This window comes from Carassius gibelio, chromosome A22 (assembly GCF_023724105.1).
Source record: "Carassius gibelio isolate Cgi1373 ecotype wild population from Czech Republic chromosome A22, carGib1.2-hapl.c, whole genome shotgun sequence".
Taxonomy (NCBI): Eukaryota; Metazoa; Chordata; class Actinopteri; order Cypriniformes; family Cyprinidae; genus Carassius; species Carassius gibelio.
Genome location: NC_068392.1, coordinates 3,304,355 through 3,331,559, shown reverse-complemented (window position 1 = coordinate 3,331,559; position 27,205 = coordinate 3,304,355). Strand labels below are relative to the sequence as shown.

Here is a 27,205-nt window from a genome sequence, read left to right as displayed (position 1 = left end):
GAGCATGTTTGATTTTTTTTTTTTTTTATTCAGATCTCGAAGCAGGAAGTGTTTGTCAAACAGTTAATTGGTGATAAATGAATATTTGGACTTGAGGCTTTTTTTTTTTTAGACGAGTAACGTTAGACAGACATGAATGTTTATTCAGAACGGTACTGAAAGTAAATATTGTAGCTGATGCTAAATGTCTAGCAGGCTTGCTGGTGCTAACTTGAGGTAATTTTTATAAATAATGTCCAAATATTTTTATTGAACCACCTATATATATATATATATATATATATAGGTGGTTATCTATATATATATATATATATAGATAGATAGATAGATAGATATAGATATATAGATATATAGATTACATCTGGGGAGAAAAGAAAGGATGTGATGTTCAGAACATGGTTACTACAGTAATTTTCAAAGAGGGGAAGAGATGCACCCCGTTTGGCCAGGGGTGTTTTTACACCGCAGACAAGGTTTGAGAAGAAAAAAATCATTAAAAAAATATAATTATATTTTCCTTAAGATGTTCTTCCTAACTGCAGGCCTTATTATCTTGTCATATATAACTGTGGTGTTCTGTAAAACCACAAACTTTAAAATACTTTTTTCTTACTGATGAAGATCAGATTATCATCTCTGTTTTCTCTCAGGTACATCACAGTGTAAGCTTCACAGTGAACATTACTCTCGTAAGCGTAGTCAATATCAACAACAAAAATATATCTTGACTCCATATAGTGGTTATTTTGGAAAAAGGTATTTTGAGCAGTAGGATTATAAAAAAAAAAGTGCTAATATAAAATTAAATTAGCCTATGTAAAATTGCAAACATCTATCTTTCAGTACTTTTTTACTTAAGTACATACAAAATTGAGTACTTTTGTACTTTCACTTGAGTAAAATTGAAAAAGGAGTACTTTTACTTTTACTGGAGTAATATTTTATTATTCGTATCTGTACTTTTACTCAAGTACTTGATTTGTGTACTTCGTCCACCACTGCATAAAACCATGTCTGCGTTTGTGATCAGAGAGACGACAAACAACAAGAGCTACTCTACACTTCTCAAAACTTTTGTTTGAATCGTCAGTGGCAAATTCTTTAAATATGAAAACGTACTTACAGACTGTGTTTTTTTTTTGAAGAAACACAACTTTACCACTGATTTCTAGTTGTGGCCTCATTTGGAAGGCCAAACAAAGTAGTTTTGTTTTCTCAACAAACACAGAGTCTCCACAACATGGCGGCAGCGGCAAAAGCACGAATACAAGTTATGCCTACTTCATTTGTGTAAAGATTTGGGTGTCATTATGCAAATCTTTCCACATAGTGACGTTGACATGAGGCGCGTTTTAGAGCGAGGCGTTTTAGGGGGATGTGGTTGACTCTTACCTTTTATAAAGAGTACCTGTATCTCTTTGGATTTGAGACTTTAGTCTTTGCAACTTTACAGATCTTCTTTATGCACCAAGAGCTTGTAACACTCCAACAAGATAGGAATACTTGAAATCACATCATATGACCCCTTAAATACAATCAGACTATTTTTAGTTTTCTTTTGAGCTAACTCATTTATTAAAACAAGATCATCTGGCATAATAGTGATATAAAAATGCAAAGAAAACAATAATATATTCCATTTATCGTTATTAACAACATGAAGTGCATTAAACGTTACATTACATAATGCTTTCCCAAACTGGGGTTCGTGAAGGAGCTGCAGGGGATTCATGGATTTATTGAAAAGCTGCTTAAATAAGCAACTGAGCAATAATTCAAATAAAAATGAATGTGTTTAGTAGTTGATACTATGTCAAAATGTTGAGAAAATCCTTCCTAAAACTTTGGTCAAATGCTGTGTGGCCTCTCTATTTTGGAATCTGATTACATAATCTAGATTATATGTAATCAATTACTACCCATCTTTTATGCACAGACTGTGCCATTGAAAAGACTAGGTTTATCCCTCATAACCACATTTTCATCCGAGAAAAGAAAATTGTCATATAAAACCCAAAAACCCACAGCCACAATCAGAGATAAAAGCTGCATTTTCGGCTCTTCTGGTCCAATTCACCAAACTATATCCCCTGAATTATATTATGAGGTCAAATCGCCAACAGCATTAGTTTTAGTGTGACGTTAAACATTAAATATAATTAAAATCTATTTCTCTTTTCATTCGTCATATTTTGTCTTTGCACTGCTGCAGAATATTATTGACTCATCATTCATTCTACAGCTTTAATCAGTGAAAAACTCTGTTATTTAGGAGTATTTGCTGATACAGATGTACTGAAGCCAGTGTCAGTGAACGAGGGAGATTCAGTCACTCTAAACTCTGGTCTTACTGGAATAAGAAATGGTCGTCTGATTCAGTGGTGGTTTTCAGTTGGAAGCACTTTAATAGCTGAAATCAATAAACAGACTGACAGCATGACTGTAAATGAGGATGTTCTTGACGGGAGATTCAGAGACAGACTGAAGCTGGACAAACAAACTGGATCTCTGACCATCACCGACATGAGAACTGAACATTCTGGAAATTATGAAGTAGAGGTTGACCGTGTTAGCTTCATTTTCCAGCTCAGTGTGAATGGTGAGTCAAATATTTGTTTCACCCATTTTATTTGAATATTATTATTCAACATTAATCCACACACCATTTTGCTTCTTTTATTTCTGTTGAATAGTTTTATAACATTATTATTAATTTAAAGTGTACATTTGTTACTTTCATAAACAACCTTAAAGTTATTTAAATGTCTTGATCTGTGACAAACCCTATTTCTGTGTGTTCTGGTGTGTTTGATGATACAGAAGAAATATCAGTCAAGAGTACGGAGCAAGATCCAGTAACTCTAAACTCAGGTTTTACTGAAATAACAGATGATGATCAGATTTTGAGGTCATTTCGAGGTGAAAAAGATTTAACAGCTGAAATGGAGCAGATAACTGGAGCAAAGAAGTTGATAGATTCAGGTGATAGATTGTATAAACACTCACTCAACACACAGCTGAAAATATGATTGTTGATTAAATTTGTTCTTATCTTCATTCTCTCATGTTTTCAGCTCGTCTGCCTGTTCCTGTCATCAGCAGAAACTCTTCACAATGTTCTTCATCAAACTCCTCATCCTCAGAGCAGAATTGTTCATTGGTGTGTTCAGTGGTGAATGTGGGTCATGTGACTCTCTCCTGGTACAAAGGAAACAGTTTATTGTCCAGCATCAGTGTGTCTGATCTCAGCATCAGTCTCTCTCTACCTCTGGAGGTGGAATATCAGGATAAAAACAGCTACAGCTGTGTGCTCAACAATCCCATCAGCAACCAGACTCAACATCTGGACATCACTCAGCTCTGTCCCACATGTTCAGGTACAACAGAGCTGATATTAGTTGATGTCGGCGCTGATATTAATGTTTATTGACTGATCTGATCTCAGTTTGGTGTTTTTATTCCTCAGACTCTGTCCACTGTTGTGGTTCTACTGAAGCTGTGATCCGATTGGTCCTCTCTGCTCTGGTGGGTGTGGCTACTGTCATTCTTCTGGTTTATGACATCAGATCCAGAAGAGCTGAACTAGAGTTTGACTAGAAGCAGCAATGCAGAGAACGATGAGCGATCGAAGAATGATTTGAAAGCATAAGAAGCCGTCTGCTCTCTACGACTCTCGCGGTACTTTGACGTCATCCACCGATCGGTCTGCACAGTGCCGCTTCAAATCAAACACATCTAAGATCACGCACAAATTCACACATCAGCTACACGAGCGATGATGTCATTTCTCTCAAAATACTGTATAGATAAATGTTTGTGAGATTAATGTATAGCTTTATTCTTCTGCAGTCTAAAGCAGAACGCTGAACTTTAAAGGTTCTTTAAGAGCATCTTTGTTCTTCTAGTGTTTTTTTTTTTTTTCAAGATCACCTCAAAGGTAGTGAAGAGTTGCGAATATTATTGTATAGATCAGACATCTCTACTACTGAAGCTCTTCTACTGGCTGAACATGAACTCAATAAAACATTAAGCACTCTTTCATTGCATTTTTAATGTTAGATTATGCAGAAATCCAGTTTGAAAGACTTAATGTTCATATTTTCTCAGACAAGACACTCAGATCTCTATTTGTCATCTGTATCTGCTTGCCTTTATCAATAAAGTTTTCTCACTCTGAGCTTCCAGAGTTTCTGCAGGTTTTACTCACCTCCATATGATCATATGTTATTTTAAAGTGCTGGAGTCCCCTACAACAGGTTTAAAATTCAATGATATTGAAACGATTCGTTCGAAGCAGTTCTTTGTCTACAAACTCCTCCCTTCTATAAGCCTACTGTGCTCTGATTGGTCGGCTGGCTAAATCTGTTGTGACTGGTCTTTTAGTATACAATGCTTGTCGGAAACGAAAGGCCAATTACCATTCTTCTTCTTTTTATTTTTTGCGCTGTGAAAAACCAAAGATTCTGTATCCGGTGGAAGAGGCCTATTGTAAGCCTTGGAGTAAAAGTCAAATATGCATGACCAAATCCCAGACAATAAAGGGCAAAACCAGAAAGAATGAGAAGTTAGATCGTCTGCCACCTTGCACCATTTCCACATTGGTGAAACAGAGGGGGAAATTGTAAGCAGTTTGGTTTTTAGTGTAATGCAAGCGGTGAACAACCTTGAATTGGATCAGTTGGTGTCTGGTGTTTACTGAACAGACCTGTATTACCCCACATATCATCAGAGAGCTCAACTGCCAGGTCTTTCTCCCAGGCTGCTTTTAATCTCCCAGGATCGTCTCTTTCTTTTGAGAGACAAATGCTCTAATGCTGTCCGAAAGCAGATAATTTAAGCCGCCCTGATTCTCCTGCTGGAGAAGCAACTCAACAAGAAGAAGTTTTGTGTTCAGTGGATCTGTGTGAGGTCTGTTTCCAGTCTAGCCCCTCTGCCTGAGCTCTATGTTAGTGTTTTAATATGATCACATCAGCTGTGGCCGTTTTGGTGTTGTCTTGTACACATGTAGACTTTATTTGCTTCACAGAACGGTTGATGTGATCTGAGAGCCACAGTCAGATCTGATGGGGTCAAGGGTTAAAGACAAATGAAAAGCTTCCTCATATTCCTGCTTGTTTTTATGTGACGATGTTTTCTTGGAATCACAACACTCACTGGATAAAAGACGGATACAGAGAAGCAAAACAAGCGGAAAGGTCTCTGAGAAGAGGGACAACCCTCATGTGTGTGCTCATCTCAGAAAGACTTTCAGGATGTATTTATTAAGCAGTTTTTTGAAGGAATATTCTTAAGTTAATAGAACATGAGCTCAAACAACAGAATTTGTGATTTAATGTTAATTCCAGCATTCATTTTCTTTAAAACATTTTCTTTTTTTTTACCAGAATTGTACAAATCGTGTTGATTGAGCTTCATTTTTATAGAAAGTTAATGTTGTACTCAGAATATGGCTTTTAACAGGTATTTTGTGATGCTGTGTTGTTTTTATGATACGATTTTAACTGTTGAAAGACTTGTTATTATGTTATTTTACCAGTAAAAGGCTTGCAATGTCCTTCTGCTAGTTTTAAAAAAGTTGTAGTTCCTGTAAGGACTACTTTTTGAACAAAGTAAGCATTTAGAGTGTCTTTGCATATTTCACATGTTATGTGTCAGTTTGTTTCTGCTGAAGCTGACACCTTGGATCTACGAGAAGTGGACGCCCTACTGGAGCTCAAAGTGACGATGTGTGAAATAATCAGCCAAAAAAGTGCCAGACAGTCACATGTATTAACACTTAAAGATGTGCAGTTATTTAAGATGAACATGGAGTTTTACTTCATTTTACTACAGATCAGCTCATCTGTCATTTTATTCCTGAACCAGTTGTGAAGAGTTTGAGTGCTTAAACCTGTGCTAGATTGAAGTCAGTAAAAATAGTCTTTGGTAATGTAACTCAACAGGCACCAGATAACATCAGGTTGACGTTGGACCCCAAACATTACAGTAGACAGATCTTGCATTTTGGTTGAGTGTGAAAATTGGGTTGACGTCAGTATTTGACAGTGACTTAACGTTGGTTGCTTTACAACACAACCTAAAAACAATAAAATATCAACCTCAACCAAGACGTTGAGTTGACAATGAATTTTGCTCAACCGACATCGCAACTGAAATTTAACCAAATATCAATGCCTTATTAATGTTTATTGATGTTTTTATTAACTTCACATTAAAAACAAAATCAGTCATATTAATATTTTATGACATGACACCCTTAAATAAAGTACTTAAGTAAAAATTCACGTTTTTCAATTTATGTTTATTTGTATTTTCGGGGTGCAAATCACTGCATAGAAGCTTCACGGAAAATTAAAGTTTCTACATTATATTTATGAGTAGCTTTTCAGTGTTGATTATGTCAAGGTGATGTCCATATGGCAAAAATATACAGTAAAAACCAGTTTTCAGGGTTTGAAATAAACACCCACTTAAAATCAGCTGTGGTGGGTAACATTGTCAATTTGGCGGGGTACTTTTCTTCACTCTTTGGGAAGTTAATGTAAGCCAAGTCTTTTCATGTCAAACCCTGCCAGAAATGATTATACATTTCAGTCTCACTTACAGCTAAATTTGGTAGTTTTGTATGTTGGTTCAGGTTTGTCGTCATCTGAGGTCCTCGGCAGGATTGGCATCATCTCTCAGGTCATCTCAGATCTTCATAAAGGCTGGATCCATCCTGAAGCTTGTGTAATTTCTAGTTACTTTGGAAACAGAGAAGCAAAGAAAGACGGGTTTTATGCGTAGTTGATAGATTACATTAGTCTACATCGCTATTATAAATGAACTAACATGATCTATTAAGGTGCCAAATGCATTTACCCAAATTTGAGAATTAAGCTATTTAAGTTCACAAGTTTGGGAATATTTCGACAAGTTTGTCGCTCCCTCAGACTATACTACATGCATGACGCACCTGTAAGTGAACATACTTGGTTTGAAAGATGTAGTTTGTTAATAACACTGGAAGCTTCTCATCTCAGTCTGTGAATGTTTCCCTGGTCTGGAGTTTGAAATGTGTTTTTATGATTTCAGTTGCTTCTGTTCTGGTAGCATGCAATAAAATACTAGTTAAATTAGTCAGAAAGGTTTAACATTCACTAATATTCTCATACAGAAGACTGTCCCACTTTTATTGCAAGTGAAAAGCTCTTTTATGAAATTGATTCATATTTGTTCAGTTAAGGTCTTATTCAGTAAGAATTTGCTTGTAAATGGTTTAGAATTTTTTATCATATGCTAATTTAATGCTGTGTTTGTTTGTTTGCTTGGTTTTAGTCATATTCATGTGATATTTGAATTAATGTAATTGAGTTTTTTTTTTCCATGAATATAGCCTCAGATGCTGACAAGGCACTAAAAATGATACTACTCTCATACAGAAATAATAGATTTTATTGCCAGAGAAAGTTTGAATTCATGAAGCTCAAATACCCAAGAGCATTAGATTTAGTTTGACAGTCTTTCTTTTTAAGTTAGATATTGGTTTATATAAAAATCTATCTCTTTAACTATTTCTAAAATTATTCAGCATATTTAAATAAGTAATTAGTTCAAATTTACTAAATTTTTCAAAAATCCCTGTGACTTCTCATAAACATTTTAATCATTTATTAATCTTCATTTATTTGGAATTGCTTTACATATTCATCAGCTGGAATCGATGTCCATTTATCCACCTTATAGAATTTTTGTGACCAAAAAGCAACAAATTCTGAACATAAAATCTCTCTTAATTTTTCAGTGTCAGTTTTTTTAAAAATTCATTTTGAAATACTTATTTGTTTATATTTCTCTCCGTTAAGACACACATACCTCACTTTACTACTGCTGTCTATTTGTCATCTGTATTTGATTGTCTTTCTTAATGAAGTTTTCTCAGTCTGAGATTCAAGAGTCTCTCCATGTTTTATTACATTTATGATGTTGAGCACCCCCTTGTGTTTTTCATTCTAAACATGCATTCTGCGTGAATTAATCTCATTTATGTGTTGTGGTCAGTAGTTTGTGGTTGAAAGATTTCTTCACTTAATATGAATGTCAGCGAGATCTAAAGCAGAATCAGAGACTGTAAGCAGATTTGTCCAAACTCAGTGAAATATGAAGCCAAACTGAGAAATTAGTGGCTGGTAAATATATTTCACTGCAAGGTGTCACTAAATAAAGCAACCATGATAGCTTGTGAGAGACATGATGAAGCTCATTCACTTACTTTAGAACTTTTTCACTTACTTTTACTTTTTTGTAGGTATAATTTCATTTTCATTTCTAACCAATTATTTTCTTCTTCTTCTTCATTCTAGCATCTATCCTCCATAGGTGCAAACTTAGTCTTCTTGATGTTGATGCACAGTCTGTACAGATTCAGCCATTTGTTCCAATCTTGCAGTTAATGCTCAAGCCCAAAATGGGTTTTGTCAGCTTGGAAGATATCATCAGTCAAAAGAGGTGACCAGTGCTAATGCAGTTGAACATCTGCTGTGGCCATGTCCATGCAAAGGATGAACAGAAGCGTGGAGAGGGCAGATCCCTGGTGCACACCGACGGTGATTGGGAATAGTTTGGACAGTCTGGCAGGCCATTGGACAACGCTAGTGGTGTTTGCATAGAGGAGCTGGATCCACCTTATGTAAATTCACACTGATTGGGACCAATGGCGATGATCTTCTGGAGACGGTTGTCGATTACACATTTGTATATCTTCATGGTGTGGCAGAGCAGGAGGATTGGGCGGTGAGTGGTGCATTCGCCGACACTTATGCCTTTCCAGATCAGGATTATAACACTGGCAGCCCATGCTGAGGTTGTGGCACCCTTGTCGATGATGTTGTGGAAAAGTCAAGTGAGGACTTTAACACCTTGGTGTCCAAGTAGCTTCCACGCTTCAGCGGGAATGTCATTAGGTTTGGGGACCTTTCCATTTTTCATCTTTTTGATAGCAAGCTCGACCTCTGCAGGGCTGAGCACTTGTGATTGGTGAATGAAAGAATTCCTTGTTGAGTCAAAGTATGCTTTCCAGCACTGCAAAATGGTAGGGAGTTGAAGAGGACTCTGTGGTTGGCTTCTTTCATATTCATCACTTAACCAAAGTCCAGGGTAGAGCGATGGCAAGCGTCTTTAGGCTTTCAACTTTAGTCACTGGTACTCTAGCCAGTCGTCGGCCACCCGCAAGACACGCTACAACTTAAATGTCTTTTTCGCCTATGTGACTACTTGTATTTTGTAGATCCACCACCAGACCTGTTTGTTGAAGAATTGTCATCCTGGCTTAGTCACAATGAGGCACTCTCCTGCTGCGTCATGGATCATCTTGGTCACATTTACCCAGAGTGTTTCGACAGGCTGGTCATCGTCAATGGTGGCAATTTGAGTGTGGAGTGTGGCAGCCAATTGTGTTCTCTTAGCAGGTAGATGACATCTTGACCAATTGATTACCTGATGTATGATTTGCTGCAGTTGTTTGAGTCAAGTCCCTTTTATTTATACAGCGCTTTAAACAAAAAAGATTGCGTCAAAGCAACTGAAGAACATTCATTAGGAAAACAGTGTGTCAATAAGGCAAAATGACAGTTAAATCATCATTGAATTCAGTGATGTCATCATCTAATTTCAGTTTAAATAGTATCTATGCAATAATTCGCAATCAAGTCAACGATATCGCTGTAAATGAAGTGACCCCAACTAAGCAAGCCAAAAGGCGACAGCGGCAAGGAACCAAAACTCCATCGGTGACAGAATGGAGAAAAAAAAACCTTGGGAGAATCCAGGCTCAGTTGGGGGGCCAGTTCTCCTCTGACCAGACGAAACCAGCATTTCAATTCCAGGTTGCAACAAAGTCAGAGGTCAAGCAAGGCAAGCAGAATGTGGAAGTAAGCTGCCTGAGGTTTTTCAAAGTGTATCAAGTCTTGAAGTACTATGAGAGAAGCACCATTCTCAGGGAAGAATGAGAGTAACACATCTAACTACTCCAAGAACTTAATTAGCTGACCTGGGGGACAATAATCAACTGTCTTTTAATTGGGTGATTCAAAGGAGCTATTATCACAAAAAGAATGTTAAGGATTAAATATCCACTCACTGAAGATGAGCAGACCAGTACCCCACCCATCTCAGTCAGACAAGGGGTGTGTGCTTAACACGATGAGGGTTTCACACGAGGGCTGCTGTAGTATGCTAAGCAATTATATACTCATCTGATACTGAATTCAGCAGGCCAAGCCTTACTGTTAAGTAAATGCAAATTCAGCGTGCGTTTAGCATTGTAAACTTTATATTGTATAAATATTATTCAATATGCATTTCTTTAATATAACATGGTCTGTCACAGCATGTCTTATCCTACTTCAAAATCTCTACACTTTTCTGTTTTTTTCCTGATGACAGGCAGACGAGGTGGAAAACATGAAAGAATAGAGATAAATGTGGATGAATGAAGATATTTAGGCAGGCGAAGAAGAAACACTGAGAGGAACCATGACTGATCAAATGTAGAGCACGTGAGGGTATTTTTAATTATTACTAACATTCCTTTTTTCTTGCATTATATTTATGTGCTATTGAAAACAAAATGTCCCCAACACTTGGGCCAAAGATAGTGTGTTGTAATAGCAAATAAGGAAACAGAACTAGACAGCTGTCTAGGTTTGTGTATATATTTAACCTTGTGATTTGAATAGCAAGCTGAAGTAACAATGAATCCAAATACAAATTGCACATAGACTCTTAAGACTGAGATTACTTTATTGATAAAGGCAAGCAAATACATGTAACAAAGGGACCTAAGTAAAGTGAGAATTGGTTGTCTGAGGGAAAACTGCACTGATACCTTTCAAATAAATACATTTAAAAAATCTGAAATAGAGAGCACAAGGTGACATAATCATCAGTATTTATTATGAAAAAACAAAACTAAAGTCCTTTTAAGTTCAGCGTTCTGCTATAGATTCCAAATCATTCTGAAAAAAGATGAACATATCAAGTCATAAATTAATAAATCTCACAAATATTTTTAAATTATTATGTAGTTTGTGAGAAATTACATCAATCATGTGCCTGATGTGTGAATATGTGCTTGATCTTGTTCAGTCATAAACCAAAAGAAGGACAGTAGCCACGCCCACCAGGGCAGAGAGGACCAGTCGGATCACAGCTTCAGTAGAACCACAAGAGTGGACAGAATCTGAGGAATAAAAAGACCAAACTCAGATCAGCTCTGTCAATAAATGCTAATATATAAAGTGCTCTCCTATCTGAACATGTGTGGCAGAGTTAAGTGATGTTGAGTCATGTTCATCCAAGTCTCTAGCTTTCTCTCGCAGAACAACCTTCCAGACAACAACCAATCTGGTTTCAAAAATTGCCACTTAACCGAGACGGCCCTGCTTTTGGTTATTGAAGCTATGAGACTGGCAAAAAAAGTTATGCATTCCAATGGTTCAAGTCTTCTCAGGTATGACATTCAGGATGTTTTGAAGATTTGAGGTGTCTAAGTCACAACATCTAGCTACTGGTGTTCCTCAGGGCTCAGTGCTTGGACCACTTCTCTTTTCAATCTACATGTTATTACTAGGATGGAACCTAACTAGGAACCTTGGATTATTGATCGATGGTCAATTAACCTTCACAGACCACATTGCTGAAACTGTCCAGTCATGCAGATTTTCCTTATACAACATTAGGACAAGCAGGTCAGTCCTATTGGAACAGGCCACACAACTCCAATCTATCCACACTCCTGTTCTCTCCAGACTGGACTATTAATGCTCTCGTCAGGCCTTCTTCTGTTACTAGATAAAAGATACTTAAGCTTGCTACTCAAGTCATGAGGTTAAATATATAAACAAATCTAGACAGCTGTCTAGTACTGTTTCCTCTTTATTTATTGCAAAACACTCACTTTGGCCCAAGTGTTGGGGACATTCAGTTTCAAAAACATTATTGTAGTGCAAGGAAAATAAATGTTAGTCTGTGATTAATTAATTAATTAATTAATTTCCTTTACATGCTCTATTTTTGACTAATTTTGAATATTTGAATGCTTGAATATTTCCATTCATCTTCCATTCTCTCATGTTTCTCAGTCTGTCTGCCTGTCATAAGGAAAATACAGAAACACATAGAGATTGTGAAGAAGAAGTGCTGTGATAGATGATGTTACATTAACAATATGCAAATTGCAGGATATTTAGAATATACTGAAGCCGGCTAGAAGAGCAAATTGGAAAGAAACCACCACCAGTAACAAAATATATAGCAAAACATGATTTGCATATTGGACAATGCATTAGTGTGACCTAGGTTACAGATAGTCTCTGCAAGGTTTTATTAAATTTTACACATGCACATAAGATGATTTAAGTATTTTCAGACTTTTGGAAAACACTTGAAAACACTGTGGACAGAAACACATTACCAAGCCTGTTTATTTCTTCTGAATTTCCAATGGTTTTGACTTAAACTGCTTCAGACAACCTGTTTGCTGATTGCCTGGATTTTGCCTATTCCTGGTTTTGAATTTGAAAATGTAAGATCAGCAAAAGCTTGTCGATTTTAATGTCAAAGAGGATGGACGTCTGAGAGTATACGGTGATGGAGTTTGGGGGAGGATTCACACACAACCAGATAAATATCACAGTCCAGTCGTGTTTCAGACATTTTATGGGTTCCTTTCGAGAAACGATGTGGAAAATGGCAATCAAATTCATTTTGTTCTATTTGTGTTTGTGGAGTCTGGTTGGTGAGTTTTTTTTTTTTATGTGTTTTTATGGCTTCAGTTGTTTCTGTGAAAGATTCACAGTTTGTTTTTCTAAATGGTGGCTCTATAAAAAACACTGAAGCTCAAACAGCATCAGCTTTAATTTCACTGTGACATGATTCTCATCTCAAGTAAAGGTGTTTTCACTGTATGCTGTTGTGTGGAGCTCAAATCAACTTCATCAGTCAATGGGTTTCATTTAGAATCACTACAGAGATGCAATAGTTAATCGTTTGTGTGCTTTGGAAATTGATTTCAATTGTAATTTTCATACAGTTTACAGAATCTTGTGTTTGTTCTTCAGGTGTGTTTGGCGATTCAGATGAAGTGAGGTCAGTGTTTGTGACAGAGGAAGATTCGGTCACTCTAAACTCTGGTCTTACTGAAATACAGACAGATGATGAGATCGAGTGGAAGTTTGGACATAACAACTTACTCATAGCTGAACTCAGTATTAAGTCCAGTATGATCCTTTTGTATGATGGCGATGATGGGAGATTCAGAGACAGACTGAAGCTGGATCATCAGACTGGATCTCTGACCATCACAAACATCACAAACACAGACTCTGGAGTTTTTACAGTAAGCATCATCAGCGGAAGCAGAGAGATCAGATACATATTCAATGTTACTGTCTATGGTAAGTAAGTTACATTCATAGGCGGAGCGTGTGTAAGGCCACGGGGTCTTGGAGCAAAAATGCCACTTAATTGGACAAAAGTGCCACTGCACAAACAAATTAAATCTATTACGTCTTTTGCTAACAATGTATAAATGAGAAAAATCGTGTTCGACTATGGCATTAAATCAAGATTCGCTCATGTTGCACTGTATTTCATTTGTCATTTGAGGATTTTTTTTTTAACATTGCTGCGTATTATAACCAATCGCATACAATTCTGTTGCGCTTAGGAATACAATGGCCAATCAGAGGCGTTCAGATGAGTCATCGCTGAAACTCATCAGCTTTGTTGAATGTGCCCACATTCGATGACTGAATTCTGCGAATTCTTTCATCATAAACAAAAAAGCGCAAATGTAGGTACAATGTAAGTAAGGGATTTATTTCGCAGTGTATAGAGCTTCAGTGATTACAACAATTTTTTTTAATTATTTTATTTTTATAGTGATAATGTCATGCCTGTACATAATTTATTCACAGTTTGAATAACTTTGGGAAGGAAACATTATATTGTTTTAATAAAATTGTAATCACATTAAATACAGCCCTTAAATTCAGTCCCATAAAACATATTTTATTAGCCTACATGACACCTATGTCTGGTTCTTGCCTAAAAAGACCGGTTTATGAAGTTTGTAATTAATAGATTTGGCTGTTTTTAGCAAATAAAAGGGGTTGCACACCGGGCAAAAAGAGCAGCGCCACATCGCGTCACGCCACGTCTTTATAATTCGAACACCTTGTTTTCTATGACTGTGTGAACACTGGCAGCGCTATTCGGCGTCTGTCCGCAGCGCCCCGCTATGATTCAGGAGGCTGTTCAAATTCCTGCCGCGCCACAGAGCGGCATCTGCATAGTTTTATATTAAATAAAATTGAAATTGAGCTTGAGCTTGTGTGTATAGAATGTGAAGGTCCGGTAAGCGATACCTCAAGATGTCCTAGATGCCGTGCGTTTTTTTTTTTTTTCATTTTGTCATTTTGCATGACATTTTCCTCTCTGACAGTGTAATTTTTTAAAATTTGAATCTATTATATGTCTTGAGAAATGAAGACTAACAGCATATCAGCATTAAACACATTGACAAACATTGTAACCTCTTGATTACAGTTACTTGCTCTTGATTTATTCTTTGATGTTTCCAGCTCGTCTGCCTGTTCCTGTCATCAGCAGAAACTGTTCTTCATCTTCATCCTCATCCTCAGAGCAGAATTGTTCATTGGTGTGTTCAGTGGTGAATGTGGGTCATGTGACTCTCTCCTGGTACAAAGGAAACAGTTTATTGTCCAGCATCAGTGTGTCTGATCTCAGCATCAGTCTCTCTCTACCTCTGGAGGTGGAATATCAGGATAAAAACAGCTACAGCTGTGTGCTCAACAATCCCATCAGCAACCAGACTCAACATCTGGACATCACTCAGCTCTGTCACACATGTTCAGGTACAGCAGAGATGATATTGGCGGCTTTCTGGAATACGTAATCCTGATTTTGGTCAATAGGTCAATAATATTTTCTCATAAACACCCCTGTCCACTCTCTTGATTCATACAGTTTATTGAGTTGTCAGAACCAGAGATTTAAAGTGCATCTCAAACAGCCAAAGACTTTAGTGATTCACTAGTTTTCATCTCCTTCTGTTTGTTCTTCAGCTGTGTTTGGTGATCCAGATGAAGCGAGGTCAGTGTCAGTGATGGAGGGAGATTCAATCACTCTAAACTCTGGTCTTAATGAAACACAGAGAGCTGATCAGATATCGTGGACCATAACGTTTAAACCGAACAACTTGCTCAAAGCTAAACTCAGTAGATCGCACAGTATGATCTCTATATATAATGCTCTTGACGAGAGTTTCAAAAACAGAGTGAAGCTGGATCATCAGACTGGATCTCTGACCGTCACAAACAGCAGAAGCACAGACTCTGGACTTTATGAAGTTAAGATCATCAGCAGCAGACGCACCGTTAACCAGAGATTCAATGTTACTGTCTCTGGTGAGTCACACAATTATTATAACAGTTTTCTTAAGGGTTTTTACACAAAGAGTTATTTAATATGTAATAATATGTAATCTTCTTCAGTTTGTTTAGCTGATCTCTGTCTGTACATCGATGGACATATTCACTCTAATGAGTCTCTTTTTAGCTGATATAACAACTGATTCATATCCCATAATACGCACTGATGTATATCCCATAATACTTGATGTGCTCATTGTTTCTGAATGATGTTCAGGTCCAGTGCATGAATTGGCAGCAGATTGTCATTTATCAGGCTTGTTTTCTCTTTTGTCTGACAGGAATCTGAGATGACGGTGTGTTTCAGCTCAGAACGATGATCAAACTCTGTTTCTCACAAACTCTTTTCTGACCACCACTGCATCTGCTTTTACACTTACTGTTTCATATATACATGATTTTTGTCATCTATGATCGTCCTCTTATGAGTTTATTGTTATCCTGAATGATAAATGCTCTAGATTATTAAAAAAATGGTTTGGTTATTTATGTGTCTGCCTCCCCTCATGAATAAAGTTTTCTTCATGCTTTATTATATTATGGAGAGCACCCACTTGAGGAATACTAACTTAATGTATTTTATTTTAATGTAAGAAATGTATTTTAATTTTAAGTAAAGCACAATGTACAGAGCTTATTTTTTTAAATTTGAAATTCATTTGTCATTTGTTTACTCGGTTTACAAATGTTATTAATACACTGCCTATTTTTTTTCTTTATGAAATCATAACAATGCATTTTTGGAAAATCATAATAAATGTAAAATTAATAAAAAAATATGTATTACCTTTTCTAAAATAATCCTCATTGACAATTTAGATCGATAATATTTTGGTAAGGTAAAAAGGATTTCCACAGATGAATACGTGTTTGTTTCAGGCTAAAGTAAAAATGGAGGATAACCTTTGAGGGTTTTCCCCCTAAAATTATACCCACACTGTAGGTTGCTTATCCTGCAACCATGCATTACATTAATCAAAAGTGCTACAAAAGATTTCTATTTCAAATGAATCCTGTTCTTTTAAAAACACAACTTCTCTCAAATGTTTGACCCAATGTGAGAGAACATTTACAGACGCTCTACATCTGCACTCAACCTCAATATCTGCAATCACACACACGCCACTCTCTTTAGAAAAGCATCCTGCAGAATTATATAGGAAATGTGTGGCATTTACACGTTTTTCTAGATCAAGAAAGTCCCAGACTAAAGAAAAATACAGCATCAGAGAGTGAGGAACAGCTGAAGGCTGAGGAACGACGGGCCTGCGGGGTGTTCTTGAGGACATATAGAGTAATGAACAAAACACATACAGACAAGAAAAGTGCCAAAAAACTGCCTTATGGTCTTTTGTCTGAACTGTAACCCCTTGCTTGAATGAAATCCGGTTTCATTTTTCCAACTACTGCTCATGTCTACAAGTAACACTCACCCCAGTGGAAATGTGAGAGGAACCTGTAATCGAATGCTATACAGACAGACTCACCCCTCACGAAGAGGGAGATCTGATCTCTGCCGTATCCCAGACTGTTTCTGACCTCACAGATGAAGGTGGTGTTGATGGTGTCATCCACCTTCTGCAGAACGAGCCGATTTTCCTGCACCTGCACCGTTTCAGGCATCAGTCCGGACAAACTGAGGGACAAAATCCAGACAATATTAGCACAGTGTTTCTGATCGAATTGAAGCTTAAAAGACCCATTGACTATCAGCGTTAAGTTTATACTTTCCATAAACTGCCCACTAAGGTCTGACTGACCTTACGTTATGTGTTACATGCCCTTTAACGGCCGGTTTATCTGAAACTGTTGATATAACAATAACATCTTGATGTTGAAAAAAATGCACAAACATGAACTTGTATCAAAGCCAGCCAATAAGAACAGAGGGTGCCTGATTGAAAACATGCTTTCCATTTTTGTGTGCAATGTGCATTAGAGGGTTCATGAATGGAATAAATGGTTTGTGGGCGTTATCTTAAGCCCTGTACGATTTTTAGTGTTTTACCTTTGTTGTTTGTCAGACTGTACAAGATGATCTCAAGTGGGCCAAGCCAAGACTTTGGTGCCAGTCATCCAGTTGAATTTCATAAGAGCTCTCAAACTGCACAACAGTTTTGTCAAATTCTTGACACTGCCAAAACTTTGTTAGAAACCAAGATTCTTTGCATAGTCTAGAGGTGTCCAATCCTGCTGCTAGAGGGCCAATGTTTTACAGAGTGCCACAGAAGCCACTAGTAATCCTGAAGACTTAGATGAGCTGGTTCAGGTTTGTTTCATTAGGATTAGAGCTAAATTCATCAGGTAGGCAGCTGTTTGGGAGCATGACTGGACACACTTGAATCAGTTAATAAAGGTCTTCAGGAACACAAGAAACTTGTGGGCAGTTGTTCTGAAGCTAAACTTTGCAGGAAAGGGGTCTCAAGGAGCAGGATTGGACAACCCTGCATTAAACAAATACTGGACATTTTGCCCTATTAAGTCTTTTACAATCTTTGAAAGAAACTAAAATGTGGCCTAAAAATGTAATGACAGTGTAAACCCCGCTTAAGGGTGAGACTATATAAAACTGAAAAGTAAAAGAAATGCTCACGTTTTCCAGGTGACAGTGGTGGGGACAGGGTTTCCGTCTGCCTGACAGATCAAATATGCATTTGTCTGACCCCTGTACCAGTTGTTATCATACCCTACGATCTTCACCTGGGGAGGATCTGACAGAGAGAAAAAGACAGAGTAAATCGAAGGATCGAACAACTAGCCTTAAAGAATGATTTAATGGTCGTTACTAATGTCTGGCATTACTGGCCTGGACCAATAGAGACATGACTCACTAAAACTATTCTCAGCTATAGCAACAGTGTAACAGCCTTTGGATCAGTAGTTTCTGGTGTATTTAATGGTCTGGTTGAAATCTTACATTCAACAACAAGTTTCATCGGGAAGGTCTCAGGTTGGGTCATGGTACGGTGTGACACCGTGCAGTTGATGTCTTTGCCATTATCCGACGGCTGTGGAGCCAGCATGTAGGCACTCTGGACGGTGATCGTATTATCTGGATTCTTCGTCTCAATCGGCATCGTCACGTTTCCGTTAAGCGCCGTGGACCAAGAAATATTCGCTGCTGGACGGCCATTGGATGATTCACAGCGCGCCACGATGACTGGGGTTTTCCCGGCGGTAACGGTGACAGATGTAGCAATGTTCTTCGGTTTAGCTGTTGGGAAGAGAGAGAGTATGACCTTTATTTTGATTCTATAATGTGAAGGAGGGTAAGAGAAGATGAGAGGATCACAGCTCTGCTTGTCCTGCCACACGCTAGCACTCAGATTGTACTCACATTTCACCCCGAAAAAAAAAGGAAAGGAGAAAAGCCAGGGGAGACAGGGAACGACAGGGAAGTGATGATCTCTCATCATGATAAACAGCCAGATCAATAGCAGGGAGAGAGAGGAGGCAAGCGAGCGAGAGACCAGCCAAGGTTACTTCCACATTTCACACGCATTAACAGCAGCACAACTGATCTGACATCACCATTTATAAATCCCCTTTAAGCCCACAAACAGACACAGACATGAGACCGAGTATGCTCCATAAAACAGACAAATATACTGATATTCAATCCAAACTGTCACTTGTCATTGAAGTCCTCTCCCTCACCTGAAAAAATGCTGTCTATTATTATTTTTAACAGTTTTGATTATTTGATCTTAAAAAGAGACATTTTCCCCAGTATTTTTTTAAATAATTCTATCAATTAGTGATGCAAATAATATGATAAATAATGCCTAATGTTCCTACTGATTGTTAAATTCTTTTTTTCTTCATTTTATTTATTTATTAATTAATTTTTTGTTAAGTTGGATTTACAAAATCTATTTTCCTTGTATTTTATTGGGGGAAATATATATATTTTAATTAATTATAACTGCAAATAAAAAATACAATTTCCCCCTGTTTTTACTGAAAAACTAATCTGTCCATTTGTTTTTATTTTTTTCTACAATATTATTAATGATAAAAAAACTAAATTTCCCCTTATTTTATTGAAGAAAAAGATCTTAAACAATATGCATACTAAATAATATTAAGGATATATTAATAGTTTGATGAATGCACACCAAGCATTTTGCTTAAACTCATGATGAGGTTTATGATCATTTTTTAAAACTATTTTATTGATTAGTCATTGCAGTTGTTGTTTCTTTTCCTCTTGCCCACTCAAACACATACTCTTACTCACCCAGCAGGACCAGCGAAGTGACTCCCTGTTCGTTGCCAGAAGGGTAGGTGGCATATTCACAAATATATCGGCCCTCATCGGTCATCTTCAGTTCTCTGATCTTAATGGATGGGTTCTCCAAAGAGGGTGGAAGTGTTTCAAAACTGACACGTCCTGATAAAGGGGATGTCATTGGGTAATTTACTCCAAAACTTGGATGGAAAACTGCTATGTGGATCCGCTGTACATCAGTTCGTTCAAAGATCCATAACACCTGCATGCCAACAGAAACAAATCAAAAATCAATTCAGATGACCACCAACTGATGCTTACAGCACATCAACTGCTTTCAGAAAGTTCTTACTTCTACCGAGTGAACAAGTTCTTTCTACAAACTCTTATTCGTTGTGTTTAGACTGGCAGGAAACAGCTGATTTCAGACCTGAGTGAGCTGGGTTTTGCCTGGGTTTGGAAACTGGCATCGCAGTGTCACTGTCTGACCAGGATATGACACGACTTCTGGCTCCACCCTCACGCGCTGAGCCAACGACCCTGGAAAGAAAATGAGAAAAGACACTGAGAACAGGAATCAACTGCTAAATTCAGGTGACCCGCGACCACCTCGCTGAACGTGCCAGAGAGAAATTCAACAAGTACAGCACAGTCCAGGAGTTCAGGGATGGCGAAATAAGAAATGATAAGTGAGGTTACAAAAAAAAAAAGCAAGTAGGCCAATGTTTTTGGTGTGAACCTAGATGTGAATGTGTGCATGCAAGAGTGTGAAAATATCTAAAAAAAAAAAAAAAACATTCAGCTTGCTCTCTGCAAGAAGCAGTCATCATCCACCATGAGTACATGAGTGTGTGTGTGTGTGTGTGTGTGTGTGTGTGTGTGTGTGTGTGTGTGTGGGCACGTCAGTCGGGGTATAAAGTGGTAAAGAAATAAAATTCCACACAAAACAGTTGGGACACTGTCATGGGAGCACTGTGCATGTCAGAGTCTTGGTGCTCATGCAGACTTACAACTGCCTCACAACATTTTCTGATTCCATTCCTCCCCATCATTTACAGTTTTTTACTGAATTTTTGCTGTTGAAATAAACTCATTTCAATAAGAATCTGTGCAACTTCTCACCTCAACATACAGCAGCACAGTGTGTGAATGGAAAGGAGGGAAGGGGGTAGAAGATAGAGAGATGTAATAATAAACTGAATGTACATGAGAGATACAAATCACCTCAGTCAGCATGGATGGCATAGTTCTGGCAAATGAAAAATGTGTATTATACTTTAGGATTTAGATCAATAATCTTTTGCCAATGGAAATAAATTTTTTTTGGAGTGTGAGCATGATTAATATTGACATGCAATATTATCATTCTTCCCAAACTATCTGTTTTATGAATTATATAAGATTATAATTCAAATGAAAAAAAAAAAAAAAAAAATCAAAGGCTTAATATGTTTGTTTGCCCTGAATGAATGAATGAATGAATGAATGAATATTATCATCAATGAATATGTTTCTTTTGACTGTTCATCCACCAGGAGACACTCTGTTTTGTTTTTTTAGAGACAGTGTTTTTTTAAGTTATTATGCTAAGATTTGCCAAGCAAAGTCTACAATCAAACTCCAGAGATCTCGTTATGAACCTAGGAAATCATATTTGTATATTGAAGAACACTTTTTTACACACAGTTCTAGCAGGTGATCTGTTCCTGCTCCATAAAGACACTCGTGAAACTCTGAAACTCTGAAGACATTTGATAAGAACTGAAGAAGAAACGAGCTGAAGACAGTTAGAGGAGAGAGCAGAGCCAAACACTCTCAGGATCTCATGAGCAGATCAAACACTGTGTAATGATCCGGCCCAGGATCATTCCACCCATCAACCACCAGATGTGACCATATCATCACATGGACACTAGCACCTCTCATACTGTTGAATCCTCAGTCTCTGTCTGTCTCTGCCTCTTCCAGGCTCCAGTCCCAAGCATGCTGTCCTGGCCAGTTCGGTCAACCCTGGGGGACATCCACTCTGTCTGCTCCACCCAGGAGGGTTCCAGGGCCGTCCACTCTGCCTGTCTTTTGTATCTCACCCTCTCTTAGGGTTCCGGTTACTACCCAGGGTCTGTGTACCCCATTTATGAACATTCTCTGCCTGCCCTCGACCCTAGCCTATATATTGTTTCTGCCTCAGCCTAAGCCCTGTGTTTTGACATTGCTTTTGTCATTCTGTCTAATAAAAACCTGCGACTGGATCCGCATGCCTCTGACTCCTTCGTAACACACTGCTTTAAGACATTCACAACTTCTCTAGACTCTGATCATCTTATGATTCATGTTTATTTCTGTTGAAAACAACAAACCTGACCTGAAGAGGAAGCTGTGCTCTACTGAAGCTAAAAGTGAAAAAAAATCACATGTTGTGAAATCAGCAAAAAAGAGCTGGATGTTCACACGGTTTAACACTTCTAGTTGTGCAGTTATTTTACTGAACCAGTTCTGAAGAGTTCAACAACCCCATCAGCAACCAGACTCAACATCTGATGGGTTTGGGATAAGTTGACCCGAGTCAGGTCAGTGGGTAAGATATACACACACAGATGGTGCTGACTTGACTAGGGTCAACTTACCCAGGGCCGTGCACAGAGCCACTGCCCCTTTACCTTCATCGCCTAAGGTGCCCCTCTCTACACCCCCCCCACCCTTACCTGGGCTCAAAGCGTTCTGTTACCCCTCTGCTAAAGATCTGTTTATTCTGTGAATCTGCTCTGTGTTTTCCCGCCGTTCCGTAGCATCACTCACAATCTGTGTGCCGCTCTCTGGAGTAGATTAGCTGAATTAGTCATTTGGTAGTTTGTTTTTGTTTTTGTATTGTCTTTTTCAAGAATTTAAAGCTCCAGCAAGCCAACAGATAAATCATATTTACAGTTTGTCACACTTTAATTGATTTAATAATAAAAAAAAAAAACTTATAGAAATTAAACTCTTAGTTTTTTGTTTTTTTTGAAGTCAGATATATAATAGTTAGCTTTTAACTTTTAAACAACTGCACTACTTAAAAATTTTCATTTAAAAAATTAACCTTCTTTGGTTAACGAATAGAAATACTATGAATAACAACATATCTGAATAACAAAAAAGCTTAAGAACAAAGTTAAAAAAGTGAAACAACACATTTCAGTTTGGAAAGAAAAGCCCAGCTTATAAAATATGTTTATGTAAAAAATACATTTTAACTAATGTAGGTAAGAATACATTACAGAAATGGCCATTACATTCATTCAACAGAATCATGTGTTATTTGTATTATATATATATATATTATCTAATTATAAAAACTATACCTAGATGTCAGAAAGTGCACCGTTTGTTTTTTTGTTTTTATTTTATTTTGTCAAAGCAGAGTGTTTTGTTGTTATTGTCAGTGTACACAAATGATTTTAGTATTATCTGGATCTGAGTATTTAAGGTTTCTCTGTGAATCAGGAAAGTGAATGCGCTGGCGCGCAGAGGGTTAAAGATGCTGCATTCAATTGTATTTTTAGACAATACATTTAGATTTCAAATTTAATATTGATTTTAGAACTGTTGAAATTATTTACTGTATTTAACGCAAGTACTTTATAAGTAACTGTAATTAAATTTCCTAAAAATGAGCAGTAATCCCATAATTTCTTTTTAAGTGGATAAGAAATTTAATTACAGTAATGCGTTACTTAGTAACACGTTACACTCAACACTGATTTCACATTACAAACACGTGTCTTGATACAATAATCTACGACACATCATCTTTTTTTCTATGCTCATGTTTTGTTCTCACAGACACTTGGTAGCTAGTCACAAAACAACATTAAACAACGGTAAGAATTTAAAGTCCTTCTTACAAATTCATAGACATGTATTTACAAATCAAGTATAATAATGAGAACACAGAACGAACTTGGAGAGTTTACTGAACTGACTGTCATAACCGAACGCGGACAGGGTTTAAAGGCTGAAAGGCTGACTGAGACACAGCAGCTGTGTTCCCATCGACATGCTCACTACTTCGAACTGTGCTATGCAGAGTCTTCACACATGGACAAGTTTGACATCATATACCTCTGTAAATAAATACAATTTAAATTCACATCTCTCACACTTCAATGCACTTACAATGGAACATATATGTTCACTTCGGAATCATGACAGAATATCCTGTGATGTCCACTTCACAGGGCACTTATGTTCAAATAGAACAAAAGTCTAAAGCGATAAGAGAAACGTACAAAATATGCAGAGCAGGGGGGTGCGAAGACTGAAACAGAGAACCGCTGCATTAAGCTATTGGCTTTAGAAGTATCCTAGAAAATGGCGGTATTGGCTCCGATACTGCCATTTTCTAGGATCAGGTATTGGTCACCTATATGTATCATAAATATTTTAAGACCTGGATAAATTTGCTTTGATGTAAAAACCATAATATCTGTTATAAGAAGCCAAAAACAGAACATCTTTGAGAAGCCAAAAACAGTTTTTAAAGTAAATGATTGCCTTCCGATCCTCCCATGTGTTTCTCCTTGTCACAGTCTGGCATGAATGATGGGTGGTTCCAAAATAAATGGTCACACAACAGTAAAGGTGTACAACTGTCAAGAAAAGGGGGTGGCTCAACTTACCCCACTCTCCCCTACTTCAATTGAAGATGAGGCAGAAGCAGGCTCAGAGAGTGAGGGAGAGCCCATTCTTATCAAAACATATAAGGTCTGACATTACAGACCTGTCTTCTCTTTTAATTGTATATTTGTAACTGTATAACTTGTATTATCAAGCACCCTCATAGGCGTAATTTGCGGGTGGGAAAGGCGGGACATGTCCCCACCAATTTTTGCCAGGGTTGATAAAGTAATAAAAAAATATCTTGCTGAATGTATGTATTAAAGGGAAAACAAGATCAACAATTAATTCAATCTAATTAGGGTAATAAAACATTTGACTCCTTACGCATGCATAACTTTTTGATTTCCAGCTGTTGCTCTTTTCGTAATGTCATTGTAGCATTTTATTTAAAAAATGGAATGCTTACTTGTGCTAAATAGGCCTGCCCTCTACTAACACTTTCAACACTATCTCACGCCAATTCATATATATTTTACGAGGTGGCTTTATCGTACGAATTTGTATGACCTCACTTAGGTCCGATTTTATACGATTTGTCTAAACCCCTATGTCGGTTAGGTTTAGGGGCGGGGTTAGGTGTAAGTCATTCGTACAAATTAATACGAATGGTGCAACTCGTTAAATATGTACGACTTGGCAAAAATCGTATGAATTTGTACAAGTGTGGCCGTACGAATTTGTACGAATAAGCCACCTCGTAAAATTCATACGAATTTCCGTGAGATTGGGTTAAAGACTTTTATAGTCAACTAGCCACACGTTATATTAAATTGATTAACTTAATATAATAATCTATTAAACATACTTTAATATAGGCATTCCGCACTCAAGCTTGCGCATAAGCCAATTGTCTCAAAGCACCGTCAAAGTGATTATGAATGTGTCGGGGGAAAAGACATTTGATTTATTTATTAATAATCTAGTGCTACAAAATCGAGTGCGCGACTTTTACTGTTCAGTTATATTTACTATTAATTCCAGGTCTCCAGAATGCATGTACATTTTGAGAGTGGTCGCATAAAAGCTGCTATTTCTGTTGCCCAAACTCAGGGAAAAATGCGCCATGGGAACACTTTTTATAAGAAGCTATACTTTTAGAACCCTTTTCATTGAAACATTCTGACCATTTAAAATGATAGGAACACTTTCATTAGGATAGGATACAAGCATTGTCCTTCTGCGCCATTTTCTCTTATCTTGAGGACCACACTAGTAAAAAATTTGCTAATCTTACCCAACTCTCCCCTGTAAACAGAGGCGGAGCCAGATGATGTAAACATTCGGGGCTTAGCCCAAGCTAGGGGGGTGCAGGGGCATACTCCCCCGGGGAGAATTTTTTCCCCCATTTACATCAGCTAAATGCACTTTTTTTCAAGCTGATAATAGAATGCTTAAAAATCTATACATTATCTGGGAAAATGATGATGGTTACTATAAAAATAAAAATAAAATGAAAAATTCACCCAGTAGAGCCTACAACCTATTTTGTATTTAATTGTCCTCCAGCTATATTTCTCAATTAATTTATCTTCTTATCCCACTAATGTGTCGAGATTAGCTGTAAAACATGCCCTGAGATACATTTTTAACGGTTTTACAAGATAACATAACCCCCCAAATTGACTAACGTTTCTTTTAAATCTCTCTCTGGCCGGTGAGGTGTACTGTTATTGTTCCTTTTAAAAAATTTTTTGTTACATCCATAATGTTAATTTCAGCCGGTTAGCCTGTGACGCTATGACGCTGATGAAATAAAATGCCCACCAGCCCCTAATGACAATGACAAAGATTGATCTACTTCGTTAGCTTTATTGGCAGTTGGCAAACAAGCTTGACGATGCATTACCGTCTGCCACCATGCACAGTAATAGAGCTTTTGTTTCATTTTTTGCCGCTCCAGTCTGGAAGACTGAGAGGAAACTAAACAAAGTTATAAAAAAAAAAAAAAAAAAAAAACACTTAAAGATTCGGGGCTTTTGACAAAACATTCGGGGCTTAAGCCCCATTAGCCACCCCCGCTCTATAATTATACACTAATAAACAACTCATTTAGAAAATGTATACTATATTTTAACTGTTTATAGGCCTACTATTAATATGGTTTTAATAAAATATGATGTGTTATAGATTACTAGTATCAAGTCAAGTGATTAATATGGGAAATAAACTTAATTACAAGAATTAAAGTGTGACAAACTGCTAAATATTGATAAACTATATGATGATTTACTGCTGGCTTGCTGGAGCTTTGTATTCATGTTTGCAGTGTTGAAACTGCCTTTAGCAGCCTCCATTTGCTCTTTCTATCTCTGTCTTCTTATTATTCGTATCATGAGTGCTTTGGTTGAGTCTTGTTATTAAAACTATAACCGGTAACAATTTATAATTCCTTTCATTATTTCAACATCATATTTGTCTTATTTATGATTCCTTTCACTATCTCAATATAATATTTGTCTTACCTTGAATAATTAGGAGAATGAGTGCACTTAACAGTCCTGACATGTTTATCGTAGAGAAGGGTGTACAGTCCACCTACTGTAAAATAATTTTGTTGTCAGCTCAGAGTCGCAAAAAAGATACCAAAATAGTCAGATGGAGATGAAAAAAAAAATGTTGTGTGGTTCCTCTGGTTTCCTTTAATGGACAAGCACAGAAACATAATGTTGAAGTGTATCGCTGTATTCAGCGCATTCCTTCCCAGTTGGCTTACAATCAGCTGTCAAAACCATAGGCGGAGTCTAAAACACATAAAAAACCACATAAAAATGTGATGTGAGTCACAGCTGGCGATTTTCACATGAAGCGATACTCATTTAGAGTGTGA

General features: G+C 37.2%; 3 protein-coding genes across 6 annotated transcripts in view; 2 read left to right on the top strand and 1 right to left on the bottom strand.

Annotated features, from left to right (window-relative positions):
- LOC127942812 (uncharacterized) overlaps positions 1 to 27,205 on the top strand; it is a 92,368-nt gene that overhangs the window by 56,291 nt on the left and 8,872 nt on the right. The gene's annotated exons all lie outside the window — the stretch shown is intronic.
- LOC127942795 (uncharacterized) overlaps positions 1 to 27,205 on the top strand; it is an 83,230-nt gene that overhangs the window by 47,192 nt on the left and 8,833 nt on the right. For both annotated transcript variants that reach the window (XM_052538755.1, XM_052538754.1), the window contains exons 2-4: positions 2,273 to 2,599; positions 2,821 to 2,982; positions 14,622 to 14,915. In XM_052538755.1, the coding sequence (XP_052394715.1) occupies positions 2,273 to 2,599; positions 2,821 to 2,982; positions 14,622 to 14,915 (783 nt within the window). The remainder of the gene's footprint in view (positions 1 to 2,272; positions 2,600 to 2,820; positions 2,983 to 14,621; positions 14,916 to 27,205) is intronic.
- On the bottom strand, positions 6,300 to 27,150 carry LOC127942810 (nectin-2). Of its 3 annotated transcripts, none has more exons than XM_052538789.1 (8): positions 26,841 to 27,147; positions 20,153 to 20,262; positions 19,732 to 19,984; positions 18,409 to 18,705; positions 18,085 to 18,202; positions 16,979 to 17,127; positions 11,079 to 11,218; positions 10,762 to 10,994 (listed from the first exon to the last, which is right to left on the bottom strand). In XM_052538789.1, the coding sequence occupies exons 1-7, from the start codon at positions 26,881 to 26,883 to the stop codon at positions 11,121 to 11,123; spliced, it is 1,068 nt and encodes a 355-aa protein (XP_052394749.1). In that variant the 5' UTR covers positions 26,884 to 27,147; the 3' UTR covers positions 10,762 to 10,994; positions 11,079 to 11,120. The 3 variants fall into 3 exon arrangements, with proteins under 3 accessions (XP_052394750.1, XP_052394749.1, XP_052394748.1); XM_052538788.1 differs by having other exon boundaries at positions 11,092 to 11,218; positions 26,841 to 27,146; XM_052538790.1 differs by lacking the exons at positions 10,762 to 10,994; positions 11,079 to 11,218 and adding an exon at positions 6,300 to 6,743 and having other exon boundaries at positions 26,841 to 27,150.

Excerpts from the sequence above, each read along its gene's own strand:
- LOC127942810 (XM_052538789.1), bottom strand. The coding sequence starts at position 26,883 with ATGTCAGGACTGTTAAGTGCACTCATTCTCCTAATTATTCAAG. Across the intron at positions 18,203-18,408 it reads GATGAAACTTGTTGTTGAAT|ATCCTCCCCAGGTGAAGATC; the intron begins GTAAGATTTCAA and ends TCTCTCTGTCAG. Across the intron at positions 11,219-16,978 it reads GATCTCCCTCTTCGTGAGGG|ATTCTGTCCACTCTTGTGGT; the intron begins GTGAGTCTGTCT and ends TTTATTCCTCAG.